Raw genomic sequence first — 25,541 nt, forward strand, 5'->3', positions numbered from 1 at the left:
CAGGTCCTCCAGTGCTGCCAGGATGTCGCGAAGCCCCAGCGGTGGATCAAGGATGGAGGGTGCTGTTGCGTCCGCCATCTTAGGCAAGCAACCATCGAGCGCCCCGGGAAGCAAGCCCCCTTCACCAACCATCGGTATCTGGAAGGTGATAAGCTCTCTGCGGGGCCCCGGTGGTGCAGGAAACGTGGAGGCAGCCGGTCGTGGAAAGGCTTCAAGGACAGGGGAATCTGTGGTGCAGGGAAACCCACCGGCGAGACCAGGGCTTCCGATGCGGAAGATGGCGTCCGCTGCTGTAGGCTGCAACAAAGAAGCGATCCCGGCCCTCTCCCAGCTGGGCCGGGATACAGTATACGGGAGCTGGATACAATGTTGCGAGCGGGGCGCGCTGGGCAGCCGAGCATGAAAAAGGCTGCTGTGAGAATCCCAGCGCCGCGCTCCAGGTCCGGTGTACCGGCTCCTCCCTCTCCACAGCGGCCGCTGCTATCGTTGTCGCCGCCAGCCGTCCCCACTAAACAATGGCCCGGCTGCGACCGCTTGGAAGGCCGGAATGGAAACCGGGGCCCAACTCCGCCGGGGCAGCTCCGTTTTCGACCGGAGTCAAAGTATCGTGGTCAGGGACGTGGCGCAGGTAAGCGTAGGGCTCGGAGGCGCAGGATTCTTGCCAGGATATCGACGAAGGGCGAAAGGGTCGGCGGAGCCGAAGAGCTAGGCGGCCATCTCGGCTGCAGGCTAGGCTCCTCCTCCCTCACTAAGGTCATGATTGAAAAGTGCAGCAGGTGCAGTGGCACCGAGCCAAAAAGTTGTCAGAACTCCTCCAGACACATAATATTCCTATATTTTACAACAAAACAGGCAGTCATAAGTGCTGTTATCTAGCAGGCAGTAAGGTCACGATTTGAATGGTGCAGCAGGTGCAGTAGCACGAGGACCAAAACCTCAAGGCACCCCTTTAAACAGTTAATATTTCTATATTTAACTACTAAACAGGTAGTCACAAGTGCAGTTATCTCGCAGGCACTAGGGACATGATTTGAATTGGTGCAGCAGGTGCAGTTGCACCAGGCCCCAAAGTTGTCAGAACTCCCCTAAACACATATTGCTATTACATCAATTAATTCTATTATTTCCCTCTTTCATTTAATTTTTTTTAACAGTTTTTAACATTTTGCTATTACTTACCCGTACTATACCACTAGTACCAGCAAAATATATTGCCTTTTTTACAGTCACACCACTTTAACAAAAGTTCTGTAATTTATATTGTCCAACTACTCAGCAAGCTACAATTTACAACAAAAAACAGCTTATTACTAATCACATGGGCGAAACCTAATGCATTTACCAGTGCTTGTTTTAAATGTACCTTTTACGTGCACTCTTGGAGTGCATGTCCCTGCAGTCCCTATCCTTCACCCCACTCCTTCCTCCTGCAGTCGCTGCTCCCTTTGTGTTGCTTTCCAACACAATGCAAGCCACATATGTAATGTTTGCGAAGCTACTTAATTACTGTTTCTCACAAAGTGCTTTGTGTTAAAGTAGGCACCTAGAATAAATAGAGGCATTTATGTTTACGTTTTTATTGGTGCAATGTACCCTAGCCGTGACTGGATTAAAGTTCTTTTTTCAGGTTGCCTTTAATTACCTTGCATTCTGCAAGCGCTACCATTCGAGGCAATTCAGCCTCACCCTAAATTCCTGCTGTGACTCCAAAAGGCCTTGTGGCTGGGATTGTTCCGAAGTCGCACCTCCATTCACGGGCAGAGTGTCACCTTTCCTGTTTCATAGTTTCTCATGGATTGTCTGAGAGTCAGAGTATTTCACACACCTGGAAAAACACTTGTCATTTTAAAGGGAGGTCTGTGCAAATACCAGAGCTGAGACAGAACCGCACATCCTAAAACAGAAGTGGCGAATGGCAGGAAATTCTTGCTATTAATCGGGGTCTGCAACAGCTTATCTTTAGTGGGTGTTTACAGCGTGTCTGCTTGCAACCAAACGATACAGAGGCATTCGCTTTTTCTATCCAACAACACTGCTATAAAAAGAAAGAACATTAGAATACAAATAATTTAGGACTTTGAAATCTAAGAATAAAACACACAGGGCACTGCTCTTCGGTGTTGGTAATGCCCTAAATCTTTTGTTTACATGTGGCAACAGGATATATGCCCACAAGGATGAGAAGACGTAAAATGATGGCCAATAAATATAATGATGTGCCTGCGTAAGATGTGTCCTTCCCTCCCATTCATGCTTCCATTGTATACATGCTCTGATCTTTCTATTAAGTGTTAAAGCAGTATGCTTACTGGTAGCCCTGGCACACATGCACAGTTTGTATCATTACAACACTAATACAGGAAACTTCAAAAGCAACAATCCTCGCCTTTAAATATGTATAGCTTTATTCAAAGTCCTTTGTAGTTCGCTTTTACTTTCACTGCAATTAGTATTTGGAGGGGACTTGATTACGGATGGGAATCCTTTGCATGTTTGCTAAATTCCCTTGAAAAAACATATGTGCCCAGAAACAAAATACCACCCTACCCTCTCTGAAGTTTTAAATGTGTATACTTTTTTCTCTACAATAACATCTAATAGGAAAAACAAAAGACAAATATTCGAAATTTGACTTCAAATAATATATTTGTCCTGTTATAGTTAACAAATCCAACCATCCCATTTTGTTTCCTACCATAATGTTTGAAAAAATAAGGAAATTTTCGAATATATGACACAGCATGAGGCATGCTTTACTACTCAAATCATACTTTATTTGGGATAATCCATTAAATAGCCGTAAGCAACACATGTTACATCATACATCAAAGCCTTTAAAACATGTAAATTCAATGGACAGCTTAGCTTGATTGCGCTCCCCCACTCTCCTTCCGCTGTCTGTGTTGAATGAATGGCAAATCCAATCGCTGTCATACATGCAACATCTATTGGCTTTGTCAGTGTTTTTTTTAGCCGTGTTTCACAGAAATGCAGGCTAGTGTGCAACATGGATTACAGTTTTTTAAAAAGTGCAATGACGTGGCCAGTGTTGACTTCGTCATAATGTTTTTTCTTTAACCCCTTCAGTGCCCATGACGAGATAGTCTCGTCATGGAGCGCGGTTGCGCTGTGCCCATGACGAGACTATCTCGTCATGAACCCCGCCCGCTAATGCAACGGCCGGCACAGGGCGGGGAAAGGGCGGGTCACTGAAGAGGTTAAGGCATGTTGTACAGCAGTCCGCACTGCTATTGCAGGAAGTAGCGTGCGGATGCTTCTTTTCCCAGATGATGCTTTCCTATTGGCAATATCCATAAACGCGTCACATAAGCTACTTGATGTGATTTTTGACTAAGACTAACTATCAATACCCCAAAAACCAAGTTAATGCTTACTAATCCAACTGCCCATCTTAAAAGGAAGCTTAAGGTCCATGGTGCATCCTAGGAGCGGGTCTCCAACTAAGACTACTTAGGAATATGCTTTGAGGAAAATTTAAGTGGGAGAGCGCAGATAGACAGGGCCACCTACAGCCTATTACATATCTCTAGAGCAATTCTTGCTGCAAAACAGTGGGGGCCAAATTGAAGAATTTGCATTCTTCGGGTCCCTGCTGGTTTTAGGTTCCGAAACCACATTGGTGCCTTTTTATCTCGAAATGGGCATTTCCACTATAGCAGCTCAGAATGGACTGCAACCTGTATTATATTGGGTGCACGTGCATATATACCCCCCTCACATCAATTTATCGTAGAAATGGCTGCCCAATCAGGCAGTGGTGGTAATAAATGATTAAATTATGTCAAAAAACTTCTGACACTGCTACATCTAGGAACATTATTGGCAAGATCCAACTCATATCGGTCCAGATTCAATTGAACTTGTCAAGAGACAGTTTAAGATGCACATTCAAGGGGAATGCATTAAAAAAGTAGGAGAAGGTGACCTTGCCCTCAAGTCAACTCCTGGCTTCAGAAACATGGCTACAGGTAAAATTATGTCTTGCTATTGTGTTCTCACCAAAAATTGGTATTGAAAATGGTCTTAGGCAAGGTTGTGTTCTTGCACCATTGTTATTTTCTCTCTACATTGCTGGCATAGATATGGCACTAAAGTCTAATATGGGTATCGCACCAAAATTAGGAGGTATAAAAATACCATACCTAGCGTACGCTGATGACCTAGTAATCCTGTCTCTAACTCCGAAAGAACTCCAGCATCAACTGAAACAATTGTACACTTACAATTCAGCAAATGGATTGATAGCCAATATGTCCAAAACAAAAATTGTGACCTTTGGACAGCCGATAAAACCTAAAAGGTGGATACTAGGAGAAACATCATTTGAATTAGTGAAGCAATAAGATTACCTTGGAATGATTTTTGATAATAAGTTATCCTGGTCAAGTCATTTAGCAAGTAGAAATTCGAAATCATCTCTCATTACTAAATCGATTTCAAGATTCATGAAAATGTTTGGAGGGAAAGCGATTAGCCCATCACTTAAAGCACTACAAATGAAATTATTATCATATGCATCCCCAGTAATGAGTAAGAAGGTCATATTTAACTTTGAGAAATGTTTTACGAAATGTGTATGCACCTTATTACATCTATGACGGGCAACCTCACACTGTCTCATGCGATTAAAACTTGGTCTAAAATCCCTGGCACTATTGCAGAACAGAAGCTGTGTGAATTACATTATTTTTTTTTTTTTTATTTTTTTTTTAAAAACCTTTATTTGTGCATATTAAAAGAACAAATACGGGCCTACAACCTTCAGGCCGGCCACGATACGGTTAAGCACTGATACAAACATTACGGCCCCTGTGCTTCAACGGTCAAGGTTAGCAACGACTTATGAAACATACACTAAAGAGATCCTTGACCCCAGGGAAAGGAGAAGTGAAGGTTAATTTTAAAGTTTTCAAAATAATTTTATCAGGGAAATAGTCAGTGAAGAATAAGAACCAAGGAGATTCGAGTCCGCACGATATCTTCACCACACGGGAGAGCAGCAGCATCATTAAAACAGCAATGGAAGTAAAATCTCAGGCAGTGAGGCAATGCAGTTATATAACAGGATAGTCACATGAGCAATTACGCACCCCTCCAGTGCCGCCCCCACTCAGTCAACCCCACACCCGGACCCCGAATCGAAACAAGTATAGCGCAGAAACATAAAGTGAAAAAAAAAAAGGCCCATAGAACTAATTAGAAACAGTAAATTACCCCCCCACCCTACACCAATGCGGAGGCTACGGCCTTCCCCCCCCCCCCAGCATAGTGCCTGTCGCCCAATAAACCCGAAATATAGACAAGAAAGAGAGTAAGAATAAAGTAAAGAAAGATAAGAAAGCAATACACCTATAATAAAGGGGGTGAGAAAAGAATAGGACTATTCTAATCTAAACTCCCAAAAAGAAGAAAGTGAGGAGGAGCCTACGTATCATCAGAGCGCCCTAAACCATCGGCCATCTTTGGCTTCCACACACTGAGAACCCACTACCCCAAAAGCGGTCGTGTGAAAATGAATTGTCTCAACAATTTGAATGAAGGAAGACAAATCGCGACGAATGCGCACAAAGTACACATACAGTTCCAGTCCCAGTCCAGCCCCTCCGTGAAACCATGGCGATATTAATCAGTCTAGCCCTGGCCCGATCGCGGGCTTGAGATTAAGCCAGCCCCTACATGAAGGCCCCGCACCCCGTGCAGACAAAGACAATATGGCCGTTTGGGAGAAGATGGTGAAGTAGAATCCCAAAATGGCCGCCGACCATCTGTAGAGGTCCCTTTGTGCACCACATAAAGTCCAGCCATGGCCTGTAGAGTACAGGAGTTCCACAGAAAAGAAGCAGTAGGCCACCGTGAACGAGTCCTCAAGGATGTTAGATGTTGCTCAGCTGGATACTCTTGCAGACGCGGTGAGGCAGGTAACAGTGAAGCAGGCAGCAATGAACGGGGAAACAAAGTATCCGCTGTTAAGCTGGAGAGCAATTGATCCTGAGTGCCGGGAAAGCCAGATGCAGGCACCAGTGTAGCACGATCACACACAGCCGTTGCGTCCCCGCAAGAGGACAAAAGCACTGGCAGACCCACGCTGTGTTGATGACAGACGGAGCGCTCACGGCCCGCAGCCGACAGCATGGAGTCAAACTGCTCACTCAGAGCCTGAAAGCGAGCACACATTTGTAGACGAAAGTCCCGCAGGACGGCCAGTACGGAGCCGCATGTCAGCGGAAGCTGCACCCCCACCTCGGCAGCAATCCGGGACGGCACTGTGGAGCTGGTGTCTGGTGGAGGGAGGGCGAAGCGGGCAGCGGGCAAGACCGGAGTATCACCCCCCGGCCGCGAGCAGGCAAACAACGCCATGTTTTACCGCCGGACGGTACAATGGCCAGGGGGGGGGGTCGTAGCAAGGAGTCAGTTCCCCTCAGGTCTGCGCCGCAACTGGGAAGGCCAACAGTCGCCTCCCTTCCCTCGGGTTCTCTTTGCAGCCGACTAGGCAATAGAAGAAGGGGGTCGGCAGCCTCCCACAGCGCGGTCCACAGATCGGGGCAGGAGACCCGCCTCACCGGGGCTTACCTTACAGCCCCAGCCCTTCAGGCGCAGGGTGCAGGAGGTGTCTGGCCGTCCCTCCCCAGGCTCATCTGGCGACAGTCCGTGGTGTTAGGTGAGGTCGGGACCGCGGGGATCGGATTTGCGCTAGCGGGTCCGGGGACTGCGGAGCTTCCAGGGGGCCGGCAAAGGCCACAATGGAGCAGGGGTCCAGGGCGGAGAACAAAAGCACCAAGAACTCCGGCATCCGGGCGGGTTGAGACTTCGGAGAAGCGGCGGCGTGGACAGCGCGTCGTCGCACACGTTTCACCTCGAGAATCGGCAAGGATAGGAATCAGGATAATAGTCCGGGGCCAAGGGCCGACGGAGCCGGGCGCTCAAGCGTCTGCTCCGGTCGCCATCTTGGCTCCTCCCCGTGAATTACATTATTGATTGTGCCAAGGCTGACTCATCTTCACTGAAACACCGAATATTTGAAGAATTAGGGAGATCGAAATACAGAGATAAAGAACTGTACAGTACATTGATGGGATTAGAATCTTACGATTTGGCTGACATACAGGAGATAGGGAAAATGGCCGGATTTGTGTGGAAAAAATCTTAATACGTTCACTACTAAGCAGTGGGATTTAGACCTTCTACAAACTGGAGAGTATAATCCTATGGATTTAGTGATTTATTGATACGTATACTGTACAGAGTCAAGAATATTTTGGATGGAACCTACCTTGCTATATAAAAAGTAATCTTAGATTTAGACTATTTTATATACCGATTTGGGAGTTTGAAGGGAAAAGAAACTAGGCACTTAAAGGCAGACCAGCTTGCCGGCTCTATGGAGCTACCGTTGAATCTCTTGTACATATAATATGTACCTGCCCATGCGGAGGATATACCTATGCTCCTTGTTTAAAAATGCTAAAATACGAACAACTACGGAGGCCGTTTGAGACTGTTTTAGGCTCAAAGAAGACAGTGCAATAACAAGGATGATAAAGTTTAGATCGTGCATATAAAGCATTAACAGCGTAAATATCCCATATAGTGGGAAGCAACACAGATTTTATGGTCAGGAAATTTAAATTTTATACTTTTGAGAAAATTATGTATCTTATACTTATGTCCCTTTAGTATATTGACAAAAGTAATAAAGTGAGTTAAAAGAACATAATAGAGAGGTAGAAGGGTGAACACATTTTGCACATTAGCACTTTAATATGTCTATGAAATCATAGATTGAGCCGAAAAAGATGATAAAACTGACAAAAGGTTAAATAATATATGTAAATTAATGGAGGAAAAAGAATATAAATTGCATTTACACCTGGGAGGCTAACATATAAAATCTATCATGGTAAATCAGATGCATTTATTTTACCTATTCAGCACATTAGCACTTTAACTTGGAAAAAGAAATTGACTGAAATAAAGAATATTGTGCTACAGTGGTAGATGGATGAATAACAAGCGGAAACTATTGTGGGAACTTACAGAATTCTTGCATTATGAAGTGTTGTATTAACTATGATAGCAAGTTTTAATTATTGGAATTTTAAACAATGATTTTTCTTTTAAATGTTTTCATTTCTATTGTAATTGATTAATACAATAAAGTATTTTACTACTACTAATACTACTAACTCCTGCCGTTGAAGTATTTGGGTGGGTTATCTAGTCCTTTAATATAACGTTCAGATCGGGAATTTTCCCCCAGCAAGGGTCTTCCTAGCCCGGCACGGAGGGAGCCAAACAGGGAGTAATTATTGTGACTGCTTTTAAGGGGGAAAAGACGCTGGATACCCAATATGCTATTTAGCACACCACGTATACAAGCAGGAAGGCGTTGGTTACTCCAGTTATTTAGGTCAAAAGGCACTCGAAGTGTTGAGGTAGCAATGACACTTTAAGGCTGTATGAGCCATTCATTGTTACTTCAGTGTCTGCCTACCTATGGCAGTGTGGCTGAAAATGAGATATCGGATTGAATTAAGAGCCGCTATTTAAGTAGCTACAGGGGGTATGGACACAACTTTTAACTGTTTTATTCATCTGGAAAATCTCTGCTGCTAGCAGTTAGTACTTTGGTCACAAAGTAAGCAATAATATTTGGCGTTTTTATTACTGAATTATATTAGTGATCATTTTTGCACAGGCCCTACTTCCCCATGCTCCATCAGCTGATCGAAGCACTATGTAGATATTACTAGTGGCTGTTTTAATCCACTCATAGTGTTATTTGTTGTGTACATGGTGGTTGTTATGTGCTACCCAGTGTGGAATTTAAACATACGTTTTAACTCTGTATAGAATAAAATGTATTTTTGGTTTTATATTGTAATGCTTTACCCTGATGACAAATACATACTTCACTTTAATCACAAACAATTATTTTCAATATTATTATAACCCTGTCCAGCAAACTACATGGATTAACACACCTCTTTGTTTTTCTCCACAGACCATATAAATGTATAGAAACCAGAGCTTAACTTTACCTGTTACTATAGCATACCACATCTCCCTTATCCGGAGGAGACCAGCATGAACTCACTGGCTCGAGGCAGGTAACTAGTGAGAAGTTTGAGGACAGACGCCCGGGCCATCTGCATAGCCAGGTCATGCCCCTAGGTCACTATGATCTAGCCAACTAAACACACCCTACCTGGAGTTCTACATACTTGATGTCCCAGTTGGGCTTGGGGTACCTGTACTGTCTCAAGAAATCTGCTTTGGTTGGTCTGTATCGCCTCACCCGAGGTGCGGGAACAATGTGCACTGAGACAGAAAACAGGACCAAGTGAGATAGTGTGAGGAACTGATACTCCTATGTGGCACACTGACTACTTTGCATAGTGATCTCTCTGTTTGCCAGGTTCTCTTCAGGACCGTTACCATGGATTTAGAGTGGAGACCCACTTAAGTTCCTCTACCCCCCCCCCCCCCGCCCCTAGCCCCCGCTGCCACCCCCTTGCATGGTAGCAGTGAAGTTGTGACTTGTTTAGTGTCACCCACTGACTGCCTCTTATGAGATCGGTGGTTCCAAGCTCTATGTAACTCCTCTTTATCTCAAATGTCCTATTGCACTGCAGAAATGTTATGAGTCCATGGTGGCTTTGGGTAATCAGCCCGCTTGTGGCTCAAGACCACACTAGTGCGTTGGCCTCTTCTCTTGGGTCCCTGGAGATCGTCTTGTTAATTCCTGGATGTACCATCGCAGGCAGGAATGGCAGTCCCAAGCCTTCGCCCCTCCCGGGAGTCAATGGTCAGGAGTGTAGCCTTACCAGTGGGTCCTCCTGCAGTCCCTGATGGATCTGCTAGCAGTGTTCAGAGTATTGCACAGCAAATATGCGAATATCTCACTTGCACACATTTGCAACCACGCCTCGGCAGGAACTCCTGCAATGAGGTACCCACAGTAGCTGCCCCTCTTGTCAGGAATAATTATCTTATTACAGGCAACTTGTGACATCTCTAGTAGCCAGTACTAAATTACATTGATGCTGCTTCCGTTCTTCATGCCTCTTCTATATTACTCGACTTTCATTCTCATGCATTTCTGTCTTAAGCTCTTTTTTTAAAAAAACCATAACCAGTTGCTTCTCATACAGCTCCCTCTAATGATCACACCCGCGTTGCTAATTACTATTAAGTATGGAATGGTTTACTTAACATCCAAGTCTAAACACGGTAACCAATTGTCTTGACTACTAACTTTGAGCTCACGAGTAGCGTGCTGCTCACCATAGAGTGCTTCAACGCCTCGCCGGGGGTAGTAAACGCTGTAGAACTACAATTTCAATTCAATTACACTATAAAAAGTTATTATTGTTGAGTTCTGATCTCAAAGTGCCTGCTGCCTGTGTCAACAGCCAGAGTGAAGGGCAGACCATGGGGCATAATTACAGCCAATGTTTTAAACAAGGAAAATGGGAAGCAGCTTTTCCTCCTTCTGATATCCTCTAAAAAGAAAGTGATCGGCGGAAAGGAGATATTTATGGCAACATGTTTATTTTTTTCAAGCTATAGGTTATTGCAGGAAAGAGTTCCTCACAGTCTGAGCCACAGCATTTTTTAACCCAACTTACATGTAGCTGATTCCAACTCTTTTTTGCAAAGCTGCTTTTATGTTGTGTTTAATTTCACCGCACATATTCAGCTTTTTTCTTGTTGCAGTGAATATGAAAGAGTAATGCAGCAAGGATTTAAGTGGTTTGTAGGAATATGATGGTGTGATCTTGTATAGTAAGGAATTAAATGCCCCCTGCCATACATTATAAGGATTTTCAAGTCTCCTTGGTCTGTTTCTTGCTTCTCATACTCCTATATGCACTACTGTAGTACAGGTTACTTAGAAAGCAATTTAGTGAAGCTAAGTGTTCTGCTCTCTTAAGGGTGGGATAGTCAATTGTATTTAAAATAGCTGACCAAATTAATAATGCACGTCTGGAAGTGTGCCCCTGAAGATTTCCCACACACTGGAAGGCCTCTTGGCGCTAGTCTTTATTTATGTAAGCGATTTATAGAGCGCGCAACTACCCGTGGGTGTCTCGGCGCTACGGACTGAAAAGGAGTAGTCATATGGTGGGATGCTCATTGATTGAAAAGCCAGGTTTTTGTAAGTTTGCTGAAGGCAGGTAGCGTTGGGCAGGCTTTAATGTGCTGAGGGAGGGAGTTCCACAGTTTGGCAGTGGCGATAGTGAATCTCTTGTCACCCCAGGAAGCCTTGTATGTGCGGGGATCCATCAGCAGGTTGGCAGTTGAGGAACGTAAAATTCGACCAGGCACATGGGCACAGAAGGCTTTCTTCAGAAAGTTCGGTCCGGTATTGTGAATGGCCTTAAAGGCAATGCAGAGGGCCTTAAATTTAATGCGGCATGTTATAGGTAGTCAATGCAGACTCCGAACAACCGGGGAGATTGAATTGTACTTGGGGGCGCCTGTTATTACTCTGGCGGCGGCATTCTGCACCATCTGTAATTTGTTGGTAATCTTTTGCTGGGCATTAATGAGCAGGCCATTGCAGTAATCGAAGGTAACAGCTTTTTAATCATTCTGAGAGTGTAAAAGGAGGACTAGACAATGGCATTTGTGTGAGCTGAGAATGTCAGTTTGCCATCGAATATGACCCCTAGGTTTCTTGCTTTAGGTACTGGGAGGGGTGGAGGTCCCAGGGTGGTCGGCCACCATGTAGGGGACCATGCTGGATGTAATTTGCCGAAGATCACTACCTCCGTTTTGTCGGAGTTCAGCTTTAGGCAATTCTTAGCCATCCAGGAACTGATGGCGAGCATGCCAGTTTGAAAACTGGCCGCAATTGCTACTCCGTCGTTGTTGATTGCAAGCACCAGCTGTGTGTCGTCGGCATAGGATGTCAGCCTCATCCCATGAGCCTTAATGACATTGGCCAGGTCCGACACATAGATATTAAATAGTGTCGGACTCGAGGATGATCCCTGTGGCACACCGCAAGGGAGGGTAAATGGAGGGGAATTAAATTCGCCGAGACTCACTAGCTGAGTGCGGTTGGAAAGAGGCCAGTAGTTACTTGGCTTTTAGTTTGATGCCCATGTTTGAGACACGGTCGATCAGAGTGGCGTGGTCGTCCGTGTCAAAGGCAGCTGATAGATCCAGCAGAATCAAAACTGCTGATCCACCTTGGTCTCGGGTGGCTCTGATTTCGTCTGCCGCCTTAATGAGGGCGGTTTCTGTCCCATGGCCTTTCCTGAAGCCAAATTGTGTCTCATCCAGGAGATTAATTTCTTCAATGTAGTGAGCTAGTTGTGTGTTCATTACTTTTTCAAAATGTTTTGCTGGGAAGGGATGGCTCGTAATGGGTCGATAGTTTTTTGTGTCTAGCGGGTCGAGATGCTGCTTCTTCAGCAGAGGTTTAATAGTTGCCCTTTTCCAAACTGTGGAGTAGATACCGGTATTAAACATGGCATTGCAGATGTCTGTGAGGTTAGGGGCTAGTAGATCAGGAATGAGTTTTAATACAGAGGCTGGACATGGGTCCGTTGGGGAGCCAGACTTTATGGTTAGGATGAGATCATTGATTTGTTTGGATGAGACTAGATGGAAATGCAATAAAGGAGAATTGTCATTATTGTCGGGGGGGGTGGGGGGGGGGGGGGGGTTGGAGATCATTTTTAGGTTGCGTGGTGAAGTTATCATATATTTTGCTGACTTTGTCTTGAAATGCGCTGGCCAAGGCATTACACAGGTCCTGGGTAGGTGCTGGTGGGGGGTTTACTGTGGATCCTGACAGTTTGGAGACTACCTGGAAGAGTCGTTTAGTGGAGTCTTGGGCCGCTTCTATTTGATTGGTGTAATATTTGCTTTTCTCAGCAATCGGGAGCTGTTTATATTGGTGGATTGCGTCTTCATAGCGCGCTTTGTCAGTAGTGTTATAATCTCTGGGCCAGTGTGTCTCGAGGTTCCTACAGCGTTGTTTTTCCAATCTGAGGGCGTCCGAGAACTAAGGGGCTGATGGTGACGTTCTGTTTTTAGAGATTTTTTCGTAGGTACCAGTACTTTAAAGGAATTGTTCAGCCAATCTAAGTATTTGGAGGAGGCTAGTGTGGGATCCGCTGTAGGCTCGTAGTTGGAAAAAGACAGATGAGTATTAAGGAGCTGCTGGTCTAATCGGCTTCAGGCTCTAAATTGAGTAGGCCTTATAGGTATGAGTGGGGGGGGGAAGTTTTATTTACCAGGATGTTGAATAACACTGCCCAATGATCAGTCCAGGTAAGGGGTAAAGTTTTGATTAGAGAGAGATTGGTATTATTGGTGAAAAGCCCGTCCAGCGTGTGACCGGCTCTGTGTGTGGGGGCTGGTAACCAATTGTCGGAGGTCAATAGCGTCTAGTTCTGTGAGTAGGGTGACCGTATCCTTATCGTCAAGGTTTTCTAGATGGAAATTGAAATCACATAGGATGGTGAAGTCCGCTTCCCCTGCTATGGGTTCCAGCAGGCTGCCCAGGGTGGAGAGGAAGCCCGCTCGCGGGCCTTGGGGGCGGTATAAGAGGGTTCCTTTGAAGGATTGAGAGTTATTGAGTTTTATGGAGAGTGTTACAGCTTCATAGGCCGTGGTAGGGATTGTCTCTGTCCTCACCAAATATTTGTCTCGATGCATTATTGCCAGACCACCCCCTTTCTTATTATTTCTGTCCTGCCTAACTACACAATATCTTGCTGGGGTTGCGGTACAGAAGTCCGGGCCAGACGAGGGGTGTCCCCAGGTTTCCGTTATGAATAAGATGTCTAAGTTATGGTTAGTTAGGAAGTCTGCTAATTCATATTTGTGTTTGGGAAGTGAGCGTGAGTTTACGAGTGCCGAGTGTATGTAATCTTGATTGGATTGAGTTTGTCGGGTCCAGGTGTCTCCTGAGATGATGTAGAGGTCATTAACGTTAAACATAAAAGGGCATGAAGGACAGCTGAAGGTTACGTTGATTTCTAATGAGCAGGAGTGAAGGTGAGGACAGGGGGGGTGTTAGTGGAGTGACCAATATCTTTTAGCTGGGTGCTGGAGTAGGATAAGAACTTCTTGGGCGTGACTGGGTTACTTGGGCAGCGTTCTTGGCCCTGGGCCCGGTCGAGGCGCGGACGGGCGCAGACGGGCTTGTCTTAGGCACGCCGGCAGCGCGTCTGGGCGAGCATACCTATTTATGCAGCCAACTAGACTGCTGACCGCCTCAATGGAGTCTGCAACTCAGTCACTTACATTTCTGTGAGGGGAAGATTAACAAGAGAGATGTCTTGAGGGACTTCCTGAAAACATTGGAACTTTCAGTTGAACGCATACCAATTGGAAGACGGTTACATAGTTGAGGGACAAGAAAAGAGAAGGCCCTCCCACCCAGTTGGGCCGTTCTGTATTAGAGAACAGTTAGGAAGCAAAACCCTCCAAAACACAATGGTAATTTCTTGAGAGGCTATAAAACACCATATGGCGTGACCTGGTCACTGGGAAAGGCGGAGGCCTTATCTGATTGAGCCACATGGTGGAAATCCACAAGCTGCCACGACTATGGACCAGGGCCTCCATTTTGCTGGCATTGCACTTCAGCAGGTTGTTGCTCATCCAACTTTGAATTGCCAAAAGGCATGGATGGACGATGTGCTGAAGCGTTGGCTCAGGTCTTTCAAATCTCAGGATCAGTTATGTCATAAGTGTAATAGACTGATTCCACCCTGAAGAATCTAATGATCATTGGCGAAGGATGCATGTAAATATTAAACAGAATAGAGAGCGTGGGACGATAGGAATTTTGAAAACCAGGAAAATGTTAAACCTTCAGCTTAATGCTGCCAGGTGCTGGATTAAGATGTTGTGACCCAATGTTTCGAATGCAGTGAAGAGATTCTATAAAATAAGGCTGGCCGAGTGTCCTGCATCCAATCCAATTCAAAGGTCATGCAGGACAGATAATTGGTTTCACTCCCCTTTTGTGGCCAGAAACTCACTTGAGCAAAGTTGAGCATCTTGTAAATCTCCAGATTCTTTGAAAGCCATTAGGCCAGATATTTTTCACCTATTTTAGGAATAGAATTTGTCTAAAATGTCTATCCTATTGTTTACTATGGAAAGGAAGTTTGCCTCTACCTGGTCTTTGCAGGATCCTAGATTGGCCTGGGTTGAGAGAGTTTTCTGATTCCAGGTGGTATTGGATTTGTTTGGTCAATTTTTTACATGGTCTTGCTTATCACTGTTTTTCTTGTAGCAGGGCAATAGCTAACCAGGTCCGTAGACTTAAGATGGGTTTATAACAAGGGAGTGATTATCGCATCTTTCAGTTTGGAGGGAGCTAAGCTTCCTTTAAATGATTTGCATTTAAACACTAAGATAACAGAGTGAAGATATCTAGGAAGGTAGTGACTACACAACCTGGAATTATGCTGAAGATACATTCCCTAGGTTTTAACCTGTAAAGGGACTGCAAAGTTTCATGCAAGTTGATCACCCAGAACTCTTAAGTGTGAACGAATCTCATGTTGATCTTCATGGCTGAGAGTGGGCTCCAGTATTTAAAAACAAAATTAGGTAACATCATTGGGCTACCAGAGAGTTTTTCTATCTCCAAATCTAATTACAAGCAAACAAAAAGACCTCGGAGTCTTGCTGATTGGTTAGAGATGTGCAGAATACAAGTACGACAACAATAAGTGTGCATTTTATTTTTAAAACTGTACCAAGATTGGAGATCTCTCTGTTGTGGGTGACTAATCGTCATGATTTCCGTTCATGAGGTCCAGATACAGGCTAATTCACTATACATTTTGCTTACACAAGGATTGGCATTTGTATATAGAAAATGTCTTAAGTCGATGCGATGCCAATTCTTTACAGTCCACTTTATGCAGTTTTCTTTTTTGTTATGTTTTTTCTCCAGTGAGAAAGAAATATTGTGTTAATTTACTAAAGAATGGAAATTTTACAAATATTCCATAGGATTTTTTGTACCACTCACTTTCAGGATCCTCCTGTTCTCTGCAAAGAAGTAAAGAGGCACTATGATTGAATAATTGTAATTTGTGTTCTGGGGGTATAGAACTTGCCTATTGCCTGCTAGTTTGTGATTATGAAATTTGTCAGCATGAATATGTCTACATAAATTTGGGTAGCCAGAGGCCCGGTAGCGCACAGCATTGCCAAATGCAAATAAGTTTAACAATCGTTAATTCAATCATCTGATTATAGACAAATGTAAGTGGGAAGCATGGAAGGAGAACAGCTACATCCTTACTCGTTGGAACAATTGTTCCAAAACATAATACACTCTGATATTCAAACACCACAATAATTGGTTACAGTCCTTAAAATTATCTCCACAAAGTCCTTTTTAGGTCGAGCCTAGCGCAGTGTGCATGCGCTGCTCTATGGGGTGGCCACTTGGAATCACTGCAGACTTTCTTGAAACTTGTCCGTGTGGCTTTTCAACTTCCACACATTCTATTGGCCTTTGCGTGTGGCTTTCAAAAATGAAAGCATGCAATTGGCCACAGGCGGGTGCAAATCCCCTCTTTTCTGTTAATGTTCACACTCACGCCATCCAACTGTCGGGAGCGAGCAGCAGCGCGCAGGGTGCAAGCTGTATTCCTCGTCGTGGATCATTAACCACAGCGCAGCCGCTTTCAGTTTAGCAGCCGCGCTTGTTTTTTTCACTTCCCGCCTCACTCCCACGGCATCCAGCTGTCGGGAGCGAGCAGCGGCGCGCAGGGTGCCAGCTGCGTTCCTCTTCGTGGATCATTAAACACAGCGCGGTCGCTTTCAGTTTAGCGGCCGCGCTTGTTTTTTTCACACCCCACCTCTCCTCTCTGACCATGCCTCCCTCCTCCCCTTCTGCCCCCGCAGCCTCTCGACCTTCTCCAGCAGCTCCACATCTGTATTCTCTCACTTCCACCTCTTTTCTCAGTTTGATTTCCCTTTACATCTTCAATTAATGCCCCCTGCGCCTTCCCCTCACCCTTATTCCCCCTGCCCACTCATGTTAACTCAGTCTTTACTTCCGCTCACAAATTCCTACCTAGACTCTGCCTTGCCCCCCCTCGGCGTCCCTCTATCCCCCTAAGTTCTCTCTCACCCCCACAGCCGTAGATGCTTTACTTGCCCACTTCACAACCCCTAACTTCCCCTCCCACGTCGCTTCTACGAAACCACTCCGCACTACCCTTTTACCCCTCACCCTGAAAATGTACTCAATCAAGGAGAAGAACACAATTAAATAACAATAATATCTAGATTAGAATTAATTCCTCAAAACGAAAAGAAGTCATTAGGCAGATAGTTTATGATTCAGATCCAATCTTCTTTATTGTAATTCAAGTCAAGTTTTCTTCATGAAAAGTCATTCGATTTTTCTCAAATTAAAGACTTGCAGCTTTCTTGCATAAATATGATCACTCTTTGTTGCAATATTTAATTCAGCCAACGCGTTTCGTCTTAAAAAGACGTCATCAGGGCTGAAATAATAGAAAAAACAAATATAAATATTCAATTGTAACTTCAAAATAGAAACGCAAAAGGTATTATTTATCTAGTCTATCATTTTGAGGTCTACGGTGGTTTAAGAACCAGTAATCACTATTAAATTGAAACCGAATTCGTACCTTAAGTAATTTTAAAGTGGATCTCCTCATTAAAACGTTCTAAGGCACCGCATGAACAAAATATTAAGTGCACTAGTATTCTTAGAGGAGTTTCATCTAAGATGCAGGGGGAGAAAGAAGAAAACGTGGCAAATCTTTAGGATTGTGGTCAAGTTAAGCCAATATGATTGCAGTTTAAAGGTCTATATTAAATGATGCTTACCTATTTAACATCCGTTAATATTACACGTGTATTTTTCAAACAAGTAATCTTATTCAAATCTTGTTACGGTATGAAGTTCTTGAAAAATATAAAAAAAATTGAGTATTTTAGTGATAATATTTATAAAATTTAGACCATTATTAAAAGTTATATGTTAACTTATAGCTAAGTTTTGGTGCAATTCAAAAATAGCTGAATACAGCTCGAAAAATCAATGCAAACCTAATTAAAAGTGACCCAAACAGCATTAGCCACATTATTGATTGATTGATTGATTGATTGAGGTACTTATAGAGCGCAGCTATCACCCTACGGGTATCTTGGCGCTTGCATTGGGAACCCGTCCTGGTTTTTCCCTGTAAGATAACCCGTACTGGGCATCCCCAAGGTGAAAGCCAGGCATCCCGCCGCGGGGGGCCGTTGTGGAGATTAAGCAGGCTTGTTGCCCAGAGCTGCATAGTGTGAACTCATGCTTAGAGTGGGCACCGAAGCGAGAATTATCGAGTCCGTGGACAATTGGGTTCTGGACCCTGCCGCGTCGGGAATCGAACCCCGGTCCCAGGTCTGATCTCTGCTTCAGGGTATGCCTCCTCTAACCAGTGAGCCACACTTCTCCACTATATAAGGCAAAGTCGCCTCGTAAACCCCCAATTGTTCTAACACTCACCTCAGTGGTAGTAATTGAAAATATATTCTAACTCCCTTCCACACGTTCCCTCCCGCACTCCCTTTCGCTGCCCTCCCGTACTCATTTGCCCCCGACACTCCAATTCTTTGCTAGAGTCCTATCTGGCCTCCACAACCCTCACTGGGTCCCCATCTCACTTCCACGCCCCTTCCCTCATGCATTTACCCCCTCCTTTTACTACCCACCCCCCTCCTCACCTCCCTACTTGGCCTCCCTCATTCCTCATCTCCTCCTTTACCACCTCCCCACATCCTTCATAGCCACGCCCATTCCTTCACTCACCTTCACCCTCTTTACTCTCCATTCCCTGTTCCACCAGCCATCAATCACCCCTTCTTGCCCTCGTTCATCGCCAGCTCGCTTCCACTAAGATCCACTCATCCCTTTCTCCCCCATCATACTAACTTTCTCCACGCCCACTCATTCCATGTCCTCGGTGTTGTACGTGTAGCACGTGCTCCGCGTTTACCTTTTATTGTGTGCTTAACTCTGTGTACTCACTTCTACTGGTACTTGATTTACGTGTACTCGGATGTTTCTAGGTCTTGTTACCCTTTTTAAACGTGCTACTACCACCTGAATGACTTCCATATCAACCTTGCATGCTGTACGTGTAGTCTGTGCTGTGTGGCAGTCATGTGCACGTGCTTTGTGCTCGACATGTTTTCTGTGCAATATACTACTACCTTATGTTTCGTGGCCTGCCTTGTTCTGTGGTCTCGGTGCAGTACATCTACCGCCCTCTCACCTGTGTTTTACATGCACCCTTTCTACCCCGCGCTTTGTGTACACTCAACTCTAAGTATGTATTGCCACAACAGGGTCCTACTGTGAACTCTGCTGTGCATGTATTTTACAACATATTGCCATGTGCTCCATGTGTGGTGTATATTCTGTGTTCTACACTTACTCTGTGCTATACACACACGCAGTGTGCTCAACTTACACCATGTTTCCCGGGTTTTACATGTATTTGTGCTCACTGCAGGGGACTGTGTTCGACCTCATGGTCACAGGTCCAAATCCCGGCAAATTCACTCAGCCTTTCATCCTTTCTGAGGTCGAGAAAATGAGTACTATTGAGTTGGGTAACCAATAGACGTCTGTTATTCAGTGCCAAGATGCCCCTTTGCGGGTGAAAGTTCGCTTTTCAAATACACGTTATGTTACTATGATGAACTGCCCCCACCTAACAATAACAACTATAACAAAAAAGCATTGGAACAGGCAGGGAAAAATTAACAGCATTGCATAAACAAAAAAACTAGAACACATTTTTGGTGTTAATTCTGGTTTTTATTAGGGTACTTCAGTTGTATATAATGTTTTCTAGGTTATATATAAGGTGAACAAAATGGTTATAACACTTTTTATATTCTAACTTATAACGTTTAAACATGCTGCACAACATTCACAATGCTCTACAACACATTAAAAACGTAAACAAAGCCAATAGCTCTGTCTAAACACTTATAAGGCCCCAAAGGCGAGACCTATTGGCTATGCCAATGCTTGTTATAGTAGGTCTTCTTTTTATTCAAGACTTCTTTCTCCTAAAATATTGAATCCCAGCCAACACGCTTCATTATTCAGGTGTATCCCAGAGATTTAATTAGGAGTAGGTAAAATACATACAAGCAGACTATATGCATGCGCATACAAGTACCAACATTGGATTCATATATAAGTAGAACTTTGTTGAAGTTATTTTAAAGACTGTAAATGGTTATAGTGGTGTGCGAGCTTTAGCCAGCCTTCTAATGTCTGTTTCTTCTGTGCATTTTAAAGCTGTGCATGAATTTGTTTTTATGATTAATTATTTTATCAAAATAAAGTTATTTGGGGGACAAAGTGAGAACCACTGCGAAAAACCTATAAAGCCAGCAGGGTAGGACACAGTTGGACAGCACAAAGACATTCTCTTATTCCTTGTGGACTCCACTTTGGATTCTAGATTGAACCTACTCTGTGCTTCTTCTGCCCTCAACCCCGCTCCAACCCCCAAATAGTCTACCCTTTCTTCTTGACCTCGGAGATTACAAATGTGTTGCTTTTGTTTGGGGTTTGTCATCGTAAACATAGCATGGCGCATTAGCCATTTCATAGATCAAATATAGAATTTTGGAAGTGCCCTATCGTGTCTTGATACCCGCATGTCAATGAGGTTATCCCAGAAGTACCCTGGCACAGCACTGAATTTTCCAATGCCACATTTATTGTAAAGCACTAAAGTGCCGGAGGAGGGGAGACTGAGGTACTGTGCATGAAATCTGATTCATGCAATGCGCACTCCATTCAACCGCCTAACTCTTGTAGACATACGAAAAAGTAAAAGACAAAAATCAACATGACCTATTCATGACTCCCACGGGAATGTCCCCTGCTGACCAACAAGGTGACAGTTACGAATTCATGCACATCTGCAGACTTTGTAAAATGTGGATGTGACCGCTCTGCTGGAGAAACCTAAACAGTCCTGAGTTTGTGAATCATAAATATATTTTGCATGGCGTACTTAGGAACTTTAACAGGAGTAGGTCACATTTACACCAGGCTCACATTCGCCTCACTACACCACACCAGCTAATTCAATACTTAAACTCACCAATCTATATTGTACAGGCAGGAAAGATGAAACTAAAATGTACTTACTAGATAATACCATAGAATTTCCAGTGTCCCCAGACCTTTGGAATATTTACTGTGTTTTAAGTTGTTTCAAAGTGTCCATATTTAGATTATAAATGATACCTAATTTGGTAAGAAGATCATGAGGTAAAAGAATTTTCAAAGTGACTGCAAATTCAATTAATTTGGCTGCTTGTGTTATAGTCCATAGAGTCTTCCCTTTCGTTGCCTGGAGATGGGATGTTTTTCTGAATGGTGCGAGTTCAGACTGGTTCTTCGTTGGAGCAATGATTTTATGGATAGTTGGATCTCATGCAAACGGCAGGCTTTCTTCTACTAATGGGTACAGCTGTATTATTGTTTGTTTAGTTTTTTGTTGGCCATTTTTCCCCTTTTGGAGCAATCTCTGACCTGGACCTTTGTCTTGTAATGGACATGGGGAGTATAAATTAGCAAAATGGTATCTTAAATAGGATGGTGGTCAGTGCATACGCGGTACTAAGGAGGGACTACTAAGCCTATACTGTGGTGAGGAAGATAAATCCATGCGATAAGCTAGTTTTATTGCGATTGGACCAAAGACGAGCTGAGCAGCAAACAAACTTTCCACTATTGCAGTACCTCCAGGAATGGTGCACTTCCCCACCCGGGAAAAACAATCTTTTAAGAAAGACGAGAAAACCAAGGTAGTGCTTCACTGGCAAACTCTGTAAAGTGGCGCTGATGTGTGTGGTTGTGAATAAAACCAACCTGGACACTTTGCGACCACTCTGTCTTGCTTTATTTAGTGTTTATTTTTTATTTTTCTTATTTTGAATCTTTTTTTCTCTCCGTCCCGAGGCTGCACTTTCAAATAGAAAACTGTCTGAAAAAGACAATATTTGCAGCCAAAGTGGGTTGTTTTGTTTTTAGGATCCACTTCACAGGGGAACAAATAAAGGAAGTGGAGGAAAGAGAAGGTAAGAGCCATTTGTTGAAGTCCTAGTTTTCAGCAGGTGAGGAGGAGCAAGACAGAAAGGGAGGGTATAAGAGGAAGAGGAAAAAAGAGAGGGAGGGCAGCGGCACAGCAAGAGAAGTGAACACTGTTGTTCAAAGAAAGAAGAGAAAACAAAAGTAGCGCTTCACTTGCAAACTTTGTAAGTGTCGCTAATGTGTTTGTTTGTGAATAAAACCAATCTGTCCACATTTATTTTTTTTTTAACCTTTTTTTTCTCTCTGTTCCGAGGCTGTACATTGGAATAGAAAAATGTCAGAAAAAGACATTTGCAGCAAAAGTATATATATATTTTTTGGCTCCATTTCACTGGTGACCAAATCCAGGAAAATAGTGGAAAGAGAGGGTAAGAGCAGTTTGTTGAAGTATTTGGTTTTCAGTAAGTGAGCCTAGGAGCAAACCCCTAATGCCATCTGATGTCCTCACTGGAAAATGTTAGGATGGCGAGCTGCAACTTCGGAGCTAGACAACTGATGCTTACGTAAAGCTATCCAGTATATTCTGGCCGGGTCGCGCTACAACTGCAAACCCCCCCTCCCACCCAAAAAAACCAGGAAAGCGGTACATCCATTAGTGTGCGTGCGTAAACACTGCTTCATATGGGTGCACAGAGTAGTCGCGCTGATTATAATACAAATGTCCTCGTTGGAAAATGTTAGCATGCCAAGATGCTACTTTGGAACAGAACTGGTGCTTACAGAAAGCGCTACTATACCTTCCAGTCTGGTTCATGCTATAGCTGCAAAAAAAACAAGCCGTGTTGTGAGGGTGCCGTACAGCAGGTTGTCACTTGGTGTTCCTTGTGACCTATTTTGGCCATATATGGTACTGCCCGCTGCTACATGGCTAGGCAAAGGATATGACGCAGAGGTGAGAGCTGCTGACTGGAGAGCTGGGGATCCGTGTTCTAGTCTGCTGTTGGCTCAACATCCTGTGATAATGGGCTGATTGTTTAATGTCTTTGAGACCATGGCTAGGTGTGCGTTTAATGTAAAATAACATAAGAATTCAGTGCAACGATCAACCAGGGCACTGCATTGCAAATTATGTGTAAAGTAAATAAAAAAACGAAAAATGAACAAAACAATAGTGGCCTCAGAGGGGTGGTTGGGGCCTGCAAGCTGTGTTGTGTGAAGGGGAGGCATGGGGTGATTAAGGGACATAAAGCAACCGAAGCAGTGTTGTGGGAGGGGTGATGGGGAGGCATGGGGAGATAAAGCGACAGCAAGCAAATGATGTGACTGAAGTTTCATTGCACAAGTAAACAGAACAGTTAACACACAAAGAGGCAGGCCAACTAAAAGAAGAGTTCTCTCTCTCCAAGTATATATAACCTGAACATTAAGAACACATGTAAGGGGGCCAGTCCTCATGGGAGGATACAAAATTCCAAAAGGAGAGACTACTAAGTGTATTCACAAATGAAAAGCCAGCATTTCTAAAGAACAGCAACGTGAACCGAGGAAAAAGATGGGCGTTTTTTCAAGCCCATATCCCAGATACAGCATGTTGCTAAGAGACCACGCAAGCACTGCCGAGGCGAGACCTAAAAAGCATTTGTGAATAGGCTCCTATCTGTTCTTAACTCTAAATCTACATACCTTGAGGATATATATATACTATCAAGGTACATGTTTGTGTAGTCCAGTATAGCAATCGTATAATTATCTATAAATACTTAACTTCAGAATATTTTTATGTTCGATATTCTGATTATCATTTTTTTTATCATTAAAAATGTACTTGATATTCAGGTAACATACCCAAACCACCTCCCTCTAAGGGCTATTCTGGTGTATTTACCGACCGTAGTAGTTCTGTGCCAGGAATATGCTGTTTTTTTGCGTTAAGGCCCTGTGTATACTGATAGGATGGTACCCAGCTGATGTGTTCACTGTGTTTGTTCTTTGTCAGTCACTTGCCTTGTTTGCGTGTGCAGGTCCTGTTAATAATGGTTTGCCGTTGTGGTGGCTGTGATAGTTATGTGTTGGCTAAATGCTGTTTTCATGTGCAGGCTCTGCCCCTTGTGACCGTGATGGTTGGCAGCCGTACAGACAACAACATCATTTCTATCGTTACAACTTCTAAAGAGGCTGATGAACCCAGGGCAGTGAAATTTGCAGCCCCTAGAGAAGGCAGCCCACTGACGCCTGGTGAACCTCGATGGGTAAACTATGTGAAAGGAGTTATCCAGCACTACAGAGGTAAGCTCGGTGAAGACTGACTGCAGTCTCCATATTTCATGTAGGACTATGGGCTTGCTTAAGTGTTGACTCCGCTATGATGGAGAACTCTCCTGATTACTAAAGTCTGGCCCTCCCCGTCAGTCTCCATGACTGATGGCTAACACACCACCACTCCCAAATGTACATACACAGTGCTTTAAATGGGCCGATACTGCCCGGTACAGAGTACCGGCACATTTTTCTTTTGAGAAGGAGAGTACCGGCACTTTTCAAGAGAGACCTAATATGTTTAATTGGAGAGTGCCTGCACTTCTAAGAAAGAAGCAGGTACTCGAGTACCTGCAATTCTGGTTTTCCATTTCAAGCACTGTCATACATGATTGAGGGCTGACTACCAATTCCTCCCATTTTAGTGTCAGCGACTGGAAGCTAAGTTCCACTTCCTTCCACCTCACTGTGTGAGTGACAGCTGACCTCCGCCGCCTTCTCGTCCCAGTGTCGCTTTCTCAGGGCCATTTCTCACATATTTCTTCCTTTCTCAATGTCGGAGACAAACGGTTAACTCCCGCTTTTTCCCATCTCAGTGTCTGTGACATGGGACTGATTACCCAGTTCTTCCCATCATGGTGCCAGGACTTACCCCACTCATTCGTTTTCCTGATATGTGCGAAACCAAATACTTCAAAAACATAGACCCTCCTAATACAGACTGCCACAGTCTTATTACATGCTTATTACATTAACAGCTGTTGCAAAAATGTAGACTTTTTTTTTTTTTTTAAATATAACCGATCTTTCACATATTTTATATTTACATTCAATATTTAGCTAGCCTGCTAATCTGTCTTCCTTCTGCCCAACTACCACTCGTGCCCCTCTGTTACTGAAGAAGGACGGCGGCTAGTTACCAGCAATGCCCAATACACCTAGAAGGTGTCTAATGCTTAAAATCAGGATATTGCAATAAGGTGTTGAGTGTAACCGGCAAGCCTAACAGCATAAGTAGCGGTGGATCATCTCATCTTTAATATTAAGGTATATTTGTTGAACATCCAGCAAAACAGCCTCTCTACACCTTACTGGGAGAAAACTAGCTTGATTAGTATTTCAAATATTATTGGTCTCCACCAAGCATGCATCTATTTTCCGGAGTCTGTGGGGATGATGGGTT

The 25,541-nt window shown here is 44.0% G+C and overlaps 1 protein-coding gene across 6 annotated transcripts in view; it reads left to right on the plus strand.

Moving 5' to 3' along the window:
- The window catches only part of GALK1 (galactokinase 1), a 59,230-nt gene that overhangs the window by 18,284 nt on the left and 15,405 nt on the right, over positions 1-25,541 (plus strand). For 3 of the 6 annotated variants that reach the window (XM_085616990.1, XM_085616995.1, XM_085616991.1), the window contains exon 2: positions 24,199-24,388. In XM_085616990.1, coding sequence (XP_085473116.1) covers positions 24,199-24,388 — 190 coding nt within the window. Of the gene's footprint in view, positions 1-9,022; positions 9,129-24,198; positions 24,389-25,541 lie in introns of all 6 variants that reach the window. The other 3 variants (XM_085616992.1, XM_085616994.1, XM_085616993.1) reach the window with 2 other exon arrangements.

Source organism: Triturus cristatus, chromosome 7 (genome assembly GCF_964204655.1).
Source record: "Triturus cristatus chromosome 7, aTriCri1.1, whole genome shotgun sequence".
Lineage (NCBI taxonomy): Eukaryota > Metazoa > Chordata > Amphibia > Caudata > Salamandridae > Triturus > Triturus cristatus.